Source organism: Gossypium raimondii, chromosome 5, assembly GCF_025698545.1.
Source record: "Gossypium raimondii isolate GPD5lz chromosome 5, ASM2569854v1, whole genome shotgun sequence".
Taxonomy (NCBI): domain Eukaryota; kingdom Viridiplantae; phylum Streptophyta; class Magnoliopsida; order Malvales; family Malvaceae; genus Gossypium; species Gossypium raimondii.
The window spans coordinates 21,731,111-21,747,221 of NC_068569.1; the positions used below are offsets into that span (position 1 = coordinate 21,731,111).

The 16,111-nt window shown below is 30.7% G+C and overlaps 1 protein-coding gene across 1 annotated transcript; it reads right to left on the bottom strand.

The window, feature by feature from the left end:
- Positions 1-9,554: 9,554 nt before the first annotated feature.
- LOC105769899 (laccase-21) lies at positions 9,555-12,136 on the bottom strand. The gene is made up of 7 exons (XM_012590854.2): positions 11,975-12,136; positions 11,582-11,733; positions 11,248-11,492; positions 11,039-11,164; positions 10,360-10,948; positions 9,903-10,258; positions 9,555-9,799 (listed from the first exon to the last, which is right to left on the bottom strand). Exons 1-7 carry the CDS (start codon positions 12,053-12,055, stop codon positions 9,660-9,662), a joined length of 1,689 nt encoding a protein of 562 aa, XP_012446308.1. The 5' UTR covers positions 12,056-12,136; the 3' UTR covers positions 9,555-9,659.
- Between the last annotated feature and the right edge of the window lie 3,975 nt (positions 12,137-16,111).

The window sequence follows — 16,111 nt, forward strand, 5'->3', positions numbered from 1 at the left end:
TTTTCCGTTTTAATGCATAAAAACTAATCCTTTCAAATTGGAATGACAGGAGGAGAGAAAATGAGAGAGATTTGTACATTAGGCTATATTGTTTCACTGAAAACAGCTTTTGAAAAATGATTTTTGGAGAATGGATATTTTCTAGAAAAACTGATACTTTCTGGTATTTGGATGATTCTGACCAAAATACTTTTCGTTATTTGGGAAATTTTCCTGAAATATTTTTTAAAAATCATTCTTAGTGAAACGAACACGACATAAATATCTTTGTTATGAAATATTATAGCACAATTCCTTTTGACAATTAAAATTTATTTTATAATAAGATAATATTTTGTAATAATCAATATCAAATATAAACTTAATAATAAATAATGCCTAATAAAAACTTAATTTAAATTAAATGCATTACAAATATTAGAGTGCATATTGACACATTAGAGTTATAAGGATAAATTAATCAAAATATTATTTAAACAATTAATCATATTTATATAATTAAAATATTCATATTTTATACTAGGTTAAAATATGTCATAAGTCCCTATACTCTTTATAAATTTGAAATTTAGTCCTTGTACTTTTATTTTTGAAAATTTAGTCCTACTTTTTGGATTTCAAGATTCAGTCCAAAGGTTAATACTATTAAAAGTGTTTTGTTAAATTCAAGTTAAAAGTATTTTGTTAAATTCAGTTGACTACAAAGTCATTTGTTAGTTACATACCTACCAAGTTAATATTTTATTTAAAAATATCACATCAACAAAATTGACAAAAATTTAACAGTATTAACAATTAGACTTGAATTCTCAAATATGACAAGTAGAGGAACTAAATTCTGAAAATAAAAATATAGAGACTAAATTCTAAATTTGTGAAGAGTACATGGACTTATGGCATATTTTAACCTTTATACTAATAAAACATTTATTATTAATATATTTATAGTTGTAATATATATTTATTATTAAAATAAAATTGTAATATCAAATAATTTATTAAAACAACAAATTATATTAATTATATCAATAACTTATTATATTATTAAATATAAATAATTAAATATGTATGTTTAATAATATTGCAAATTATAGCATTTGGTATTAATATTTTAAATATTTTAAAATTAAAATTAAAAATTTATTATTAATATAATAATATTAAGTTTTATTTGAGTTAGTTTTATATAAAATAAAATTACTCATAAATAACCTCTTTTTTGGAAAATTCAAACGGGCAAGTCATTTTCTAGGACAAAAAAAGGCTCATTTTTCATGAAACAAACATAGAAAAATATAGAAAATATTTTCCGTAAGTCATTTTCTATAAAACAACGTACTTCAAAACTGCTGAAGAGAAAGGAAATTACTTTTTCTTTCTATTTTTCCATCTTTCCTACCAAGCACATCTATGGAAAGAAAAATAATATTTTTCATCGTTCTAGTTTTCTACCCTTTTAATTTTCCATCATTCTATTTTTCTTTCCACCATTCCATTTTTTGAACAGGTTGGTTAATAAAACAAATTCATGGATTACATTAATATACTTTGTACAATTGACCTCAAATACTAGCTCATTGGTTGTCTAATGTTTAAGCTAATACTAAGCGGTATTACATGGTCGGATCGTAATACAGAAAGACAACTTATATTAGTCGACAAACATAAACATGTCCTTAGTCTAATTCAAAATGAGCAAACTGATTGAATAACTAATATGTCGTCTATTAAGTCCAATCGGGGAGATGTCTTGCCTTGGGCATCGAAATGGATAACTCGCAGAAGATAGAGACATAGACGTGATTGACTGGACTGACAGTATATCAGACAGGACCCAATAAGAATAGACCTTAAATCCGTTTATGGATTTATTCACTTGTGACGTTTATAGTGTGTCATACCTAAATCTTGAGTGGATGACAGATTATGTATATGTGACTCGTATACTTTGATGTAAGTAAAAGTTTGAGTTCAAATAGATAAGAAACCGAAAGGTTTGATGAAGGAATCGACACCTCCCTCGCCAAAAAGGTACGACCTTTACCCTTTTCTTTTTTGTTTCCGATTAAAAAATAAAAAACAGAAGGTAAAACATCTACCTTCGAAAATGACCTGTATTTGAATCGATTTTTCTCTCCTTCTTTTTGATTCATTCGTGTGTTAAAAATACATAAATTAGGGGCCTTTTTATAGCCCGAAATTTCTTATTTTCCCTACTTTTACACTGTTTGTGTTGCTATTGGACTCTCCTAATCCTTTTACAGGTACGAACGTGGTGGCATGCACGGAGAAGGCAGCGTGCGCGAGGGGCGGCGGCGGCTGCTGGTCTGCTGCTAGGGTTTTTGTTTTTTTCTTTTTTTTCTGAAAATGTAATGGGTTTAGGGCTTAGGGCTTAGGGCTTAGGGTTTCTGTTTATTGGGCCAATGGACTGATGTTGGGTTTGCTATTGGACTTTCATTTTATTAATTACTAAATGGGCCCAGGCAGATTTGGGTTTGTACAACGATATTATAGTGGAATGACTTAATGATTAAATGAGATTAATTAATAGGCGAAAAGGTGGAACTTAATAATCATTTGAGCCTCATTTGCATATGCCCAACTGGTCCCTCAAATAGCTCGTTGAAACCAGAAATGAATTGTATGTTGAATCAAATGAATAAAAATGAATAGAAATTGTGAAAATGGAGAAATGGGAAATATTTGGAAATGATTATGATTTTCTCCAAAATAAAAATGAAAATGGAAAAATGGAATCATTTGGAAATGAATGTGGTTTATGAAAATGAAAAATAGAACCATTTGGAAATGAATGTGGTTTATGAAAATGAAAAATAGAACCATTTGGAAATGAATGTGGTTTTCTCCAAAATGAAAATGATCTAGAAATGAACTTATGTTTTTCAATTAAATAAAGTCTGAAAATGGAAATAAATCATTTGGTTATAATGAACCATTGAATGTAGAAATATTAAATATATTTTCTCATAGATTCTTTTACAGTAAAGTTGTCATGGTTTTAACAGAATTAGAATTAGGTTAAAAAGATTATTTAATTAGAAAAATATTGATATGTTTATTTTAGAAAATTAAAAAACAAATATCGGGTTGAACCTAATTATAAAGTACTGGATTAAAAGTCAAGAAAGTATTTGTAATTAGACTTGAATGGGAGAGGCCCAAAGGCCCTTCATGTTAATTAGGAGGACGACAAACCCTAGATAGACTAGGAGTTTGTTTCTAGTTGAAATAAACCTCTAAAACGCAATAATGGTTCTACCTCCCCTTCCTGTAAATAGATAGCACCAGTAGGACTATTTACACAACTTTATGATATTGTTATTATGCCCAAAAATAGAGAGAATTTATTTTCAACTATTAAATATATTATTCGGAATAACAATTTCTGTCGGTTTCTATTTGAGAAGAGATTTTCGTTTTCACACTTAAATAAAGAAAACTATTTCTAGTTCTATATTTTGATTTGAATCGTTCGAGTCCACACTCAAAGTAGTTCGTGGTACAAGAATAGCAGAGAATGTCGTTCGGTTGAAAGTCGGGAACGAAAAGGATCCGTCTAGCAAAAAGCATAGGCGTGAATTCAATTTAGGGTTTACTGCTATAAATATCTCAAACCGACTCGGTTTTTAAATTTTTTATTTTTCAGTATGCAAGAAAATCATTTTCGGATCAAATTTTTTTCCAACAATTTCAAACTTTCCAAACTACCATATATTTTGATTGTAATATTGAATTTTGAAATAAATTTAGTAGAACCAAAAGTAGGTACGAAGGACACCAAGACCAAAGGTGTATGTGGGAGAATTTTAATCGCTCTCTATCTTTTTTTCTCTACCTTATCTTTATAAAAGAGTGAGGTTTCCTCCTTTTTTTTCTCATCTGCTAGTAAGGTTGGCCTTTGCGTCAATTAGAGGTGCTCATGGGTCAGGTCAGGTCCAACAAAAAATTTAGGCCCATTTTCTAAGCCTGGCCTGAAAAATGGGCTTAAAATTTTACCCAAGCTCGACCCGGATAAAAATGCTAAAAATTGAGCCCGGCTCGTTTGTATTAATTTTTTTATTTTTTATATAATTTTTGAATATATATAATACATCAAAAGTACTAAAAACATTAAAATAAATATTTTTTGACAAACTGAAAATATATTTTAAAAGATATGTATACTTAAATAACACTAATATAGATACAACTTAATAATCAAATACATTTAAAATAATAACAAAATTAACAATAAAACAAGTGTTATAGAATATCCAAACAATAACAACAAAATAGTAGTAACATAATAGTAAAATGGTAGCAAAATAGAGAGAAAACAACAAGAAAATAGCATTAAAACAACAAAAATAACAGATTTTTTTGTCCTTTTGTGAATTCGGGCTAGGCTGGGCCAAAAATGCCTTACCTGAGGTCTGACCCATTTTTTATACGAGCCTTTTTTTTACCCAAACCCATTTTTTAACCTATATTTTTACTCAAACTCTCACACTTTTTGGGCTGAGTAGCTCGGCCCATGACCAGGTATAGCATCTGTCGCTTTATTCTCTTTAATTTTTGGCATAATATGCTTGAGATTTCACCCCAACTTTTGACCGTTGTGATGAGGGTAAGTTGACCCGCTACCGCTATGTGGGTCTCCACGCTTTTGTGTGGTGCTCTCTATTTTTTCTTTTGTTTATTTTTCAATTTTCAAGCTTTGCATTTTCTTCATTAAGCCTCTGATCCTCTTGGCGTCATCGTTGCTTGGGCTCTTTCCAAGCCAGAGGACCAATTCTTCATTGCTTAAAAAAACACTTCTAACTCCAAAAGTACTTTTGGAAGAAAAGCTGTGAAGAACAAGCTAATTTTGGCTGAAATTTTTAGATTTTCAAAAGTACTTTTGAAAAGCACTTCTGAAAAGCAGAAGCTAAAAATTTTAGTTTTTCCTCTCCCAAGAGCACTTTTGGTGCTTAATTACTTTTTTACCCATCCAATAACATAGTATTTTTCTTTTTTTCTTGATGCTTAATTACAAATGTGTTAAAATCATTAATTAAAAATAAAAGATATTTTTAAAATACTAATTACAAATATTTAATGGTTATATTTAAATATTTAAAATATAATTTATATATTCTAATTAAATTTTATAAATAATTAATATTTATTGCTTAAAATATTTAAAATTTATATTAAAATATATTAAAATATTAACAACAAGTTATAATAATTTTTTAGATTCTTACTAAAATATAATAATATTAACTAATTTAAATATTATTTAAATGTATATTTGTTACTTGATAAAAACGTGTCTAAAATGGACATTTTATTTCTCAAAACAGCAATGCTAAACACTCAAATTTTAAACAAAACTTTTTAAAAGCACTTCTCAAAAGTATATTTCCACAACACTTTTCAAAAATAATGAAGAGCTGGCCCAGAGTTTCAAGTTCTTAGATTTTGTTACATCAGACACTCATGTTAGGTGGTGGGAGGCACTTTATGGCTAAAGGACACAAGTGATGGTTGTAGCCCCCTGACTTCTTGCTTCCTTGGTATCCTATGACATTTCCTTTCTCTCCTCCTTATGTGATGACAATAGTGGAGTTTTGTAGGGCCTAAGGTTTTAGGTAAAGTTGTTTGAATTAGATTGAATCAGACCATTCAATCAAATCAAAAATCGAGCAAGGTATCAATCCGAAGAAGGATATTGAACTAGTTGACTCAGGAACCTGTATGAACAAGTTGAACTTGGCAAAATAAAGCGGTTAAACCAAATTTTTAATATTTTTATTTTTATGAATTCTCTAATAATTTATTAATTGAACCGGCTGAACTGGTCAAATCAATTAAATTAATGTATTAGTGATGTAACCGATTTAACTATATCCAATTTTTAAATTATTGATTTAAAACGATGAATGAAGCTAGACTTGGGCTTTTTGATTTTTTTAGGTTTTTGGGCTTGATTATACATGTGGTCATTCTATTAATCAATAAAACCCCCAAAAACAGAATATTAGCTTGTATTATAGTTGCCTTGGCTCTGTATTCTCATGTTATTTTTATTCAAATCAATAAATTTAGTCCTCAACATTTACAAAATAATAAAATTCGCGTTTTTAAAAGTGTAGTCAGAAATGGTGGTTTGAAGGGGAATGGAAGAAAAGACAAGATGGGCATGGTTTTAGATTGGCAAACAAGTTCAAAATTTGGGCATTAAGGGTGTTTTTTTCACCCACCCATTCCTATCATTTCTCTGAATGGATCTCAATCGACTACCTCATAATAAACATGATACTTCCTTTTTCACAATTTAAACATTGCTCAAAATATATATTAAACTTATTTAACCTTTTACTCACATTTTAAAATATTAACATTTAAATTCATTATATTACAAATTATTCGCAAAATTGGCAACAGACGCTTCTTTTTCTGACAAATGTCACACATATGCATTGAATTTGATTAAAACTCCATTTTATGCATTAATTCATAAATGTCCTTTTGGAAAGCTTTTTTTCTTACAAAAATAAAAATTTATGTGGTGACCATAATTTTCTTAATTGGAAAGATTTTAAATAAAGCAAAAAATTCTCTAAGAAAAAAACTTTTAAGTATTAAAGTACCACCAATATGCAATTTCTCCACATAAAAAATTTAGACATTTCTAATTTGCTTTCTATTTAATCTACACCCTTTTATAACGATCGAACGCAAATATTTTATGTGCAAAACCCTCAAAGAGAAAAAAATCACAGACAAAAAAGGCTTCGGCTTTTCACTAAATGAGTAAACAAACAAGAGTACAATATGAAGAAAATAACCTAACCGTACAACCTGTTCATTACCCAGAATCTCGAATACAAAGCTCAAAATCTCAAAGAGCATGCCAGTAAATAAAACCCTAAATTTCATAGGACACTCACAAAAGGGATACAAATACTCTTCATAATTACCACGAAACTCTTACCAAAACTCATATGCGACTACATCTTGTTGCCTTAAAAAAAAGTCCTTGCTGATTGGTATAACAAAACAGAGGTATAACGACCCTTTAAATAGACTAAGATTAGAGTTCTAATCATACTAAAATATCCCTATGATAATCAGAGTCTAATCGGGAGAAGAATTCTTGCTTGAAGTCTTAAACGCGGGTACCAAATAGGCGAACATGTTGTGACGCCGCAATGTCCCATTCTCCTCATCACGACGTCGTCCCGAAGAGCCGATGCTCCTTGTCCCGACACCAGGCTTGTTTTTACCCTTCTTCGGTTGTTAGTTGATTCTCGTCTAAGGTGCCTATAATGTGTCCGATAAATATAATGCACACCCAACATCTTCTTATACTGTTTTACATCTATGTTTTTTTTTTAAAAAAAAAATTGTAATTGGTGTATCTCATATTTATACTTCATACAAATCCTTTCATATTCTCTTTTTCAGCCAAGCATTGAAAAAAGGTATGTAACTCACTTTTCCTAACTATTTCAATATATAAGTTTTGAAGGAATATGTTTTATTTGTACTCATGCATAAAATAATTATCTTGATAAAAAGTAAGAAATTCTAACATTATTCCTATTCATGTTGTTGTCTATAGTTATTACATATTTAAACATTGTTTAATACAATCTTAATATTTCAACTGTTAACAGATTATGGAGTTAGATCCGTAAATCATACCTAAATGTTAGTTTAAATGGATACAAAAGTTATTTTAATTATTTATTTAATTTTTCGTCTTTTTAGCTCTTAAATTTACATTCATCGTCAAATCATTCTAAAATGAAAGGAAAATTTAATGTATGTTAACTTTGTTAACGTGACATCCACATTAATTTTTTTAAAATTTTATATTAATTTTGAACTTTTTAAAATTTTAAAAATTAATTAATTGCTATTGTAGCATCCACGTGACAATCCATATGTATGACACGTCAGCAAAGTTAACAGACGTTAACATTTTCATTTATTTTAAGGTGGTTTGATAAGCAACACAAGTTTGAGGGCTAAAAGAAACGAAAACTAAATAGAGTGCTAAAATAATCTTTTCTTTCCAATAAGTAAATGCTTCTAGAAGGTTTGATAGTGTTTACAACCATCAAAAAGTGCTTTTAAGAAGGTAAAATGTCAATTTTAAACACAATATTGTAAAGTAAAAGATTTAATAGATGGATAAAAGGTAATTTCATTGGAAAACACTTTTCAACATTTTAGCTTTTTGACCTAGGTTAAAATCTAAATTTAAAATCAAGGTTTGGTTCGAAAAGTTGTTTGTTTAATATTTTTAAAAAAATTAAGGTTTGAGTTGAAAAGTGTTTTTAACTTCAATGGTAAATAATGGGTCAAATAATTTTTTTGAAATAAATTATTTCTTTTATGTTAAAATATGTCATAAATTCTCGTATTTTTTTATAAATTTAGAATTAGTCTTTGCACTTTTGATTTTAGAAATTTAGTCATTTTATTTTTCAGGTTTTAAAATTTATAATCCAATTGTTTTATTTTGTTAAAATTATGTTTATTATAACGCTATTTTTAATTAAATGACTATTAATTGAGTTTTTTATTATTTAAAATTATAACATTAACAAAAGTAACAACTGAACTTGAATTTTGAAATCTGAAAAAGTATAAGGACTAAATTATAAATCTACGAAAAGTAAAATGATGGCATTTTTTAACCTTGCTTTTATTCACTAAATGTAATATTTTCCTTTAACATCCTTCCGCGTTTTCATTTATATATAAGGAATTTCACCTTTATTACAAAACAGTTGTTCCTATATTTCACAAATTCAGTTGACCGTAAATGGGCCAATTATAAATCAGTCTTTCTGTGTTTTTACGTCTTTTTAAGGACCGTCGCTTTTTAAATTTACACTTCCAGTCCCTCATGTTTTTCAAAATTAGGTTCTTCCGTATTTCACTTTTCAACCCATTTATTACAAAGCAGAAAATGCATTAATGTATGTAATTGTAGTTCCAAGGCTAATTTAGATTTTATCAATTAAGAAAAGGAAAAGGAAAAGGTTGCAAGTTGCCTAATAGATTGGTTGAAATTGGTAAAGAAATTAAGATTTCTTAAGGTTGCAAGTAAATCCGTTGATTCCTGGCAACACATTTAATTTTTTAAAAATAAACTTCAATTTATCCTCGTATTTTTTATTTAAATATTTATATGAATCATAGTACATATTTTGATCACATACATCACACGAATACATTTTAAGAAAGCTTTTGTCGCTCGACAAATTTCACTAGTAATTGACTTACAATAATGCGATATATATGTTTTGAAGAATAATGTGATAGTTAAAACTAGTTAATTGTGAATTACTAATAAAAGTTTGGTGCTTAGTAGGTTCAAATAAAATATTATAGGTCCAATTTTGTGAATAAAACCGATAATCTATCATGTTTTCAATAATCAATTCATATATGATTTAGACGTTTAAAATAAAATTAAGAAAAATTTAATTTTTTTCTTAATGAATATATAACTTTTTACAACAATGATTTAAATATGAAAAGATAGTCACAACTTAAATTCTTAATAAATATTTATTCTAAAATTATGAAATTAAAATTTTATTACTGTTACGTGCTATGCACGTGTTAATCCACTTTATTCAATGCTTGTACTAGGTCTAGGTTCCAGGACAACGAGGCATGGTAGATGGCGGTGGGCGCATGCTGGTTTCGGTGGTGGTTCCATTCCTCACAATCAAAACAGTGCTCATTCCCCAGCTATTATGCCTTTCGAAATGGCAATGCATATACCACACCCCTGAAAACGTTATATTATGTATAAATATCAATTACTTGATAACTTTGATAGTTAGAAAGATGGACGACAATGAGCTCTGTTTTTTTCTAATTGAAAAACTTACCGGGGTTGTTTGCAAAAAACCTGAGGGCAACCCATCCTTCACCAGGACTGTGGACAGTGTTAATAAATGGCGGATCAACCAGGTTATATGTGCTTGGGTCTGTCTCATTGTTGAAATTTCCGGTACCAATTCCCACCCAGTAGAAGCTGAAACCGTGCAAATGAATTGGGTGACTTCCACCAGCCCCCAACTGGGTCGTTTGCAGCACCATCTCCACTGCATCCCCATAATTTACGATAATAGCCCTCGTCCCTTCCCCAGCTTCAGTATTGAAATCAGTCAAGTTCCCAGTGAAATCATAGAATACTGGTGGATTAAACGGAAAATCTTGGGTGAAAACACCAGTGATATTGTTCCTGCAATATTACCAAAACTTTAAGAATTAGCTACAGTAATCATATTATTTTTTCTTTTCTTTTCTAGCGGTACTAGAATTGCTATATATATACACACACACCCGTAGTATGCTTGGAGAATGTCAATACGTGGGGAAACAAAGCTGACATTGTTCAGACTTGCAGCGAATCTGGTATCTGAAACACATTCTGATGTGTTGCATGGCAAGGTGTTTGTGGCGATTGTAATGTACAGTCGTCTATTGATATCTGTATCCGCCGGTACACTTATGGTCGGGTTTTGGGAGACATTGGTGTACCGAATTTGGTTGATGAAGTTAAGCATAGCATCTGTATCGTTCATTGCGGGCAGCGGTATCAAGGAAGCATTCAATCCACCCTCATTGTTTGTATATTGAAAAACGCCAGTAGTAATGTTGTCATTAGGTGGAGCAGCGGAATCAGAGAAAGGCCTAATAGCCATGTAATATTGGCCGACGTTTTGATCGGCAATGACCAAAACATCCATGGTTTGGCCAGGGCTTATCATTATATAGTCGGTGGTGAACATTCGAACGTAGGAGGCATCTTGTGCGACGACAATGAGGGTGTGGTTTGTGATGGTGAAGAATAGCTCTTCGTTCATTGCAGCATTGATTATGCGGAGAAGGTATATCTTCTCAGATTCAACTTCCATGAGGAATATTGTATCTGCAACACCCAATTACAGACTCTTAGTGTAAGTAAGGGATCCCTAGGCATAGAAACTCGATTCCGGTTTCTGTAATGCGGAGAACGTACCATTGGGGCATCCATATGTGTCTCCTAAATGTCCATTGATAGCATAAGCATCTGCTGCGCGAGGAGCAACACCAGCTGCGAGTGCATCATCGATAATTTGCTTGTAATCCCCATTGTACCACGATTCTGTATATACAGACAAGAATCAAACTAAGATTCACATCATTATACACAAGTAACACAACCGAAAAATCAAAAGACATACTTACGAAGTATGATTGTTTGATCGGCGTCTGGAGTGGGGAAAGGATAAGTTTCGTTCTCAGCTGGTAAAATGATGAAAGCTCCATGGACAGAACCGCGAGTCCAGTCACTGTGTGCATGCCACCACAGGGTTCCTATTTCATCCGATAATATGATTTCATAGGTGAAGTTGGTCCCTGGTTGAATCGGGCACTGCGTTATGAACTCGGGACCGTCGAACCATGGATTCCTTGGTTGTTTCACGCCGTGCCTGCAACATGTTTAATTTATCTTAATCACTAATGAATTCAATTCTTAGGGAAATTATCATTGGAAGAATGAAAGAAAGGTTATAGTTACCAGTGAATGGTGAAGCCATAGTTTCCTTGATTGTAGACATTAACGAAGACTGTGTCACCTTTGTGAACCCGAATCTCAGGCCCCGGATAACTGTCGTTTACGACCAGCAATGTCGTTGTGTTGCAAAGTTTCGTAAAGTTTGACTCTCGCACCTGCAATAAAAAAACTATGGTTTCACTTATTATATATTAATCAACAAAAACTATATAAAAAAAGGTAATCATTTCGCTGTCCAAGCAACTGTGATGATTTTGTTGTCTTCACTCTCGGACGCTTAGCCATCATGTTTTTAGGAGTCATATTTTAATAAGAAGTCTAAGATTAATAAACTTAAAAAATTCCAAAAAATGTAGACGAAACGACGGTGACAATATATAAGAAAAGGGAACTCACAAAGAACTCATACTGATGTACATCAGCACTGCAAAGGAGCACAGTGCTTAGAAATAGAACCCCTACAAACCATGAGGCCATATCTCGCTGTAAAACCTTTTTTTTTTTCTCTCTCTACCGTGTTCTTAGTTCTCCCCTGAATTTTCTCATCTTCGGGCCATAAAATTCATCCATTTATAGGAAAGGAAGCTCCTGCTCCTTTGGTTTCTTCCTTGGCAACTATAATTTGTATACATTGACTTGGGGGAAAAAGCAAACGTTCCAAAATATATATTAAAAAAATGGAAAATGGAAATTATGTATTACGTGTATACGTTGACTCGGGGTCGGGGAAAAACACAAACGTTGCAAAATAAAATACCCTTGGGGGTTAACAATAACATCACGCCACCTGTCCACTACAGTTTTTAAACGTTTTTTCAATTTATTTCAATTTTTTGTATCTTATGTTAAACATTATTTTATTTTTTAATTTTGCTTTTTAAAGAAATCCACTGCCATGTAATTCAAAATTCATATTTAATCCGATTATTTTATTAAGTTTTATTTTTAAAATTTGTATTTAAATTAAGATATGGGTGTTTGCTAACTTGCTAATAGTTTTGGTATTTATTTTGAACTACTTAGGAAAAACATCTAAACATATTTTTATTATTTAATTATAAATGATATTTTTTAATACTAGTATATCATGTTATGTGTTGCATGAAATTTTATGTGTTTATTTTAATTTATTAAATAATATATTTTATAATATCAAAAATATTTTTATTTAAATGAGGATTTGTTTTAATTTTTTAAAATAATTTATAAAATAAAATACCATTTTAAAAGTAATAAAAATAAAAATGAAAACAACTTATAGTAAAATAGTAAGTAATTAAATAAAATAATTTAAATCAAGCATAAAATCAGTATTGAACTAAAATTAATTAAACATTGAATTAATAGATACATCTATTGAAATAATAAATATATTTGAACTATATAAGAAAGTACATGATAATAATAAATTGAAAAAGAAAAGAAAATAGTCAAGCATCATTTATATTAATAGTCCATGACAAATACGAACACATTTAATAATGATTATAATATAATTTCTAAAATTTGAATTTCTTTTCAAATCAAACAAACACAGGATAGATGAAAAAACACTTTTACTATCAACTTTTAACGGTGATAGAAAAAGATGTATTTCTTATTATCAACGTTGATGATTGCTTATGTTTTGAATAACCCTAGATCGGAAGAGAATGAAAACGAATCTGTTGTTGCAACCCAAAAAAGGTAAAAATGGACAATGTTGATTACATGTGCATAGACCACATATTGAATGGTTTATCTGATGGTTTGTTGAATGCCTACTAGAACAAGACCACAATCTAGGAGTTACGGGACAAATCTGAGACAATATACATGATCGAAGATGCTACAAGTAAGAAATTTCTTACTAGTCGTTTCAATAATTATCACATGATTGATGGTTGTTCTGTTATGAAATAATTTCTTGAAATTGAAAAAATATTGAATACATTTATGCAATATAACATGACAATAGATGAAGTGATTGTTGTATCCTCCATTGTAGATAAACTTTCTCCATCTTGGAAAGAATTTAAAAGAAGTCTAAAACATAAGAAAGATGATATATTTCTTGAGGCTTTAACAAATCATCTTCAAATTGAAGAAAAATATAGAAAGCAAACAAAACCCAGATTCTGAAAAAATCAAAGTACATGTTACAAAGGAATGACATATTCTTAAACCATCCAAGAGAAAGTTTGAACAGATTGTTAGAGGGCCTAATTTCAAGAAACAATAAAGGAGCTCGTGCTACCATTATGGTAAGCTGAGACATTTCAAGAATGAATGTCAATTTTTAAAGAAGAATATTTCTTCTAATGTTAACCATACCGAGAAGTTTGTTTCCATGATTTTTGAAATTGATATAATATAAGATGATAATGCATGGTGGATTGATATTGGAGCAATCAAACACATGTCCAAGGAAAAAGGTATGATCTCAAAGTTCACATAATATGAATATGACGATGACTTGTACATGAGAAATTCTCCAACCACAACAATCAAAGGTAAATGATCTATTGAGCTACGATTCACTTTTGAAAAGGTTTTAACCTTGAATAATGTATATTATGTGTCACATGCAAACTTTTGAAAATATTTTTTTATTAAATTATTTTTTAGCGTAAGTGAAAAAAATGTATAGTTGAGTGGGCCAACCTTGTGAATCATGATTTTATTAATTCAAGATGGTTGCATTTCTTTAATTTTGTTATCATTATTTATTGAAATTATGTAACATGATTTATGGTTGTGTTATAAGGGGAAATGAGATTTAATTTTTGGTTGCCAAAGGTGGTCATAGGCCAACTGGTCATTTGGGGAGTGGTTATCCGCTACAGATTTACTGTCGAAAAGGTTGCTATGCATGATTTTAAGGTTATGGAATAGGGGAAAGGCAAAGAATTCATGGAATCTCGAAGAAAAAGGGTAACAAATGGTGGTTTGGCTGATCATGATAGCTTGGAGGGTGCAGCTACTGGTAAAGGCAATATATAGAGGCCATTTAGGGCTTTACTTGCTGCACAAACTTGGGATATATCTTTGAAGATCACGTTGTACCAAGAACGGAAAGTTGCCAAAAATGGTCTACATGTCGCGCCATAGAGGAGGTATGGCGTGATACAAGGTGAATTTCTACCTTATTTTTGTTTAAAGGTGTGTGTGTGGCGTCATAGAGTGTATATGGCGCGACACAAAAATGAATCTTCACATTTTCAATGTTGAGATGGTTGTGTCACGCCATGGGGTTGTTATGTGATGATATGACTTCGATTTGGCCTCTCTGGGACTTGCCAAAGGCCTTCGGTTGTCCGTACTTGCACCCAGCTAACATCTAGCTCCTCCGTTGCTCTTGGAACCCTGTTTCCTTCTAATTCTAACATTGAATAACAAGTCCAATTCCTAATTCTAACAAATTCAAAAAAACTAATGTAACACCTTATTACCTGACCCAATCGCCAAATCAGGATAACAAAATGTCACATTCGTCCTCAGAACAACTACCGTCAATTAATTCGTACTTATTTTCAAAACATGTAATTGTAAAGACACATTCATTCCAAATCTAGAAAATTGAACATATAAGGACCAATTTGTGAAGTCCGAGCATGAAATAGGATTGAATTGTAAAATCTCAAAATTTTAAAGTTGGTATCTATACTTAATTGCTTGATACTGATACTATATCGATCCATTATTTGGTATCGATACCAAAATGTGAACCTATTTGTTTTAGAAAACTGGTCATGTGGTCAAGTATCGATACCTAATGTTAAGGTATTGATGCTTTTGTGCTAAAATTGTCAAAATCACCTTTTAAAGTTTCTATTTCATGCTCAAATATAAAACACTTTTCAATGATAATCTTAGGCACCTAAAACGTGTCATATACTCTATATTCAAGCATATAACATAACATCACAATTCAAAACAACAAATCCATCAACTCACAACCAAAGCAATAAGATTAACTTGATCAAAATCTTAACAACATTTCTCCAAATTTAATTCAAACATCATGGCATATTAGGTGCAATTCTCTTCCCTATTTCCATTAACTGTACATGTGCTAATAACTAGACTCTAATTACCAATTCCATACCTATTCACTTGTAACATTTTGTACAAACCTACTTGTGTCAAAGTTACCACCTATGCTTCATTTAAACATTCAGGCTCAATCCAACTATTTCATTCTATTTCATTCTGCCAGTCTGATTAGCAATATAGCTGCCCTACCAGAGGCATCACAAAGGGATATTTTACTCAGAAGATACTTACCCAGATTTATTCACATACCTGACTGATTCTTACTTTCCAGTGTCAGATCTCACACATATCATTCTTAATTATGTAGAACCTTTACATTACTTTGCATACACACTTACTAGTTTTTCGAGATGTTATCAACATACATATCTATAATTGAATAGTTCACATACAGGAGCCAAGATAGAGACTCATCTGATACTCACCTAGATTGCAACTTAGAGTTTCAAACTCGAACATCCCTTTCAAACTAGCAGCAGCAACTGCTTAAAGAACATG

Bases quoted from the DNA above. Each gene is read 5' to 3' on its own strand.
- LOC105769899 (XM_012590854.2), bottom strand. From the start codon at position 12,055: ATGGCCTCATGGTTTGTAGGGGTTCTATTTCTAAGCACTGTGCTCCTT. The intron at 11,734-11,974 runs GTGAGTTCCCTT...TTTTTATTGCAG, and splicing joins TACATCAGTATGAGTTCTTT to GTGCGAGAGTCAAACTTTAC. The intron at 10,259-10,359 runs GTGTGTGTGTAT...GTAATATTGCAG, and splicing joins ATTCTCCAAGCATACTACGG to GAACAATATCACTGGTGTTT.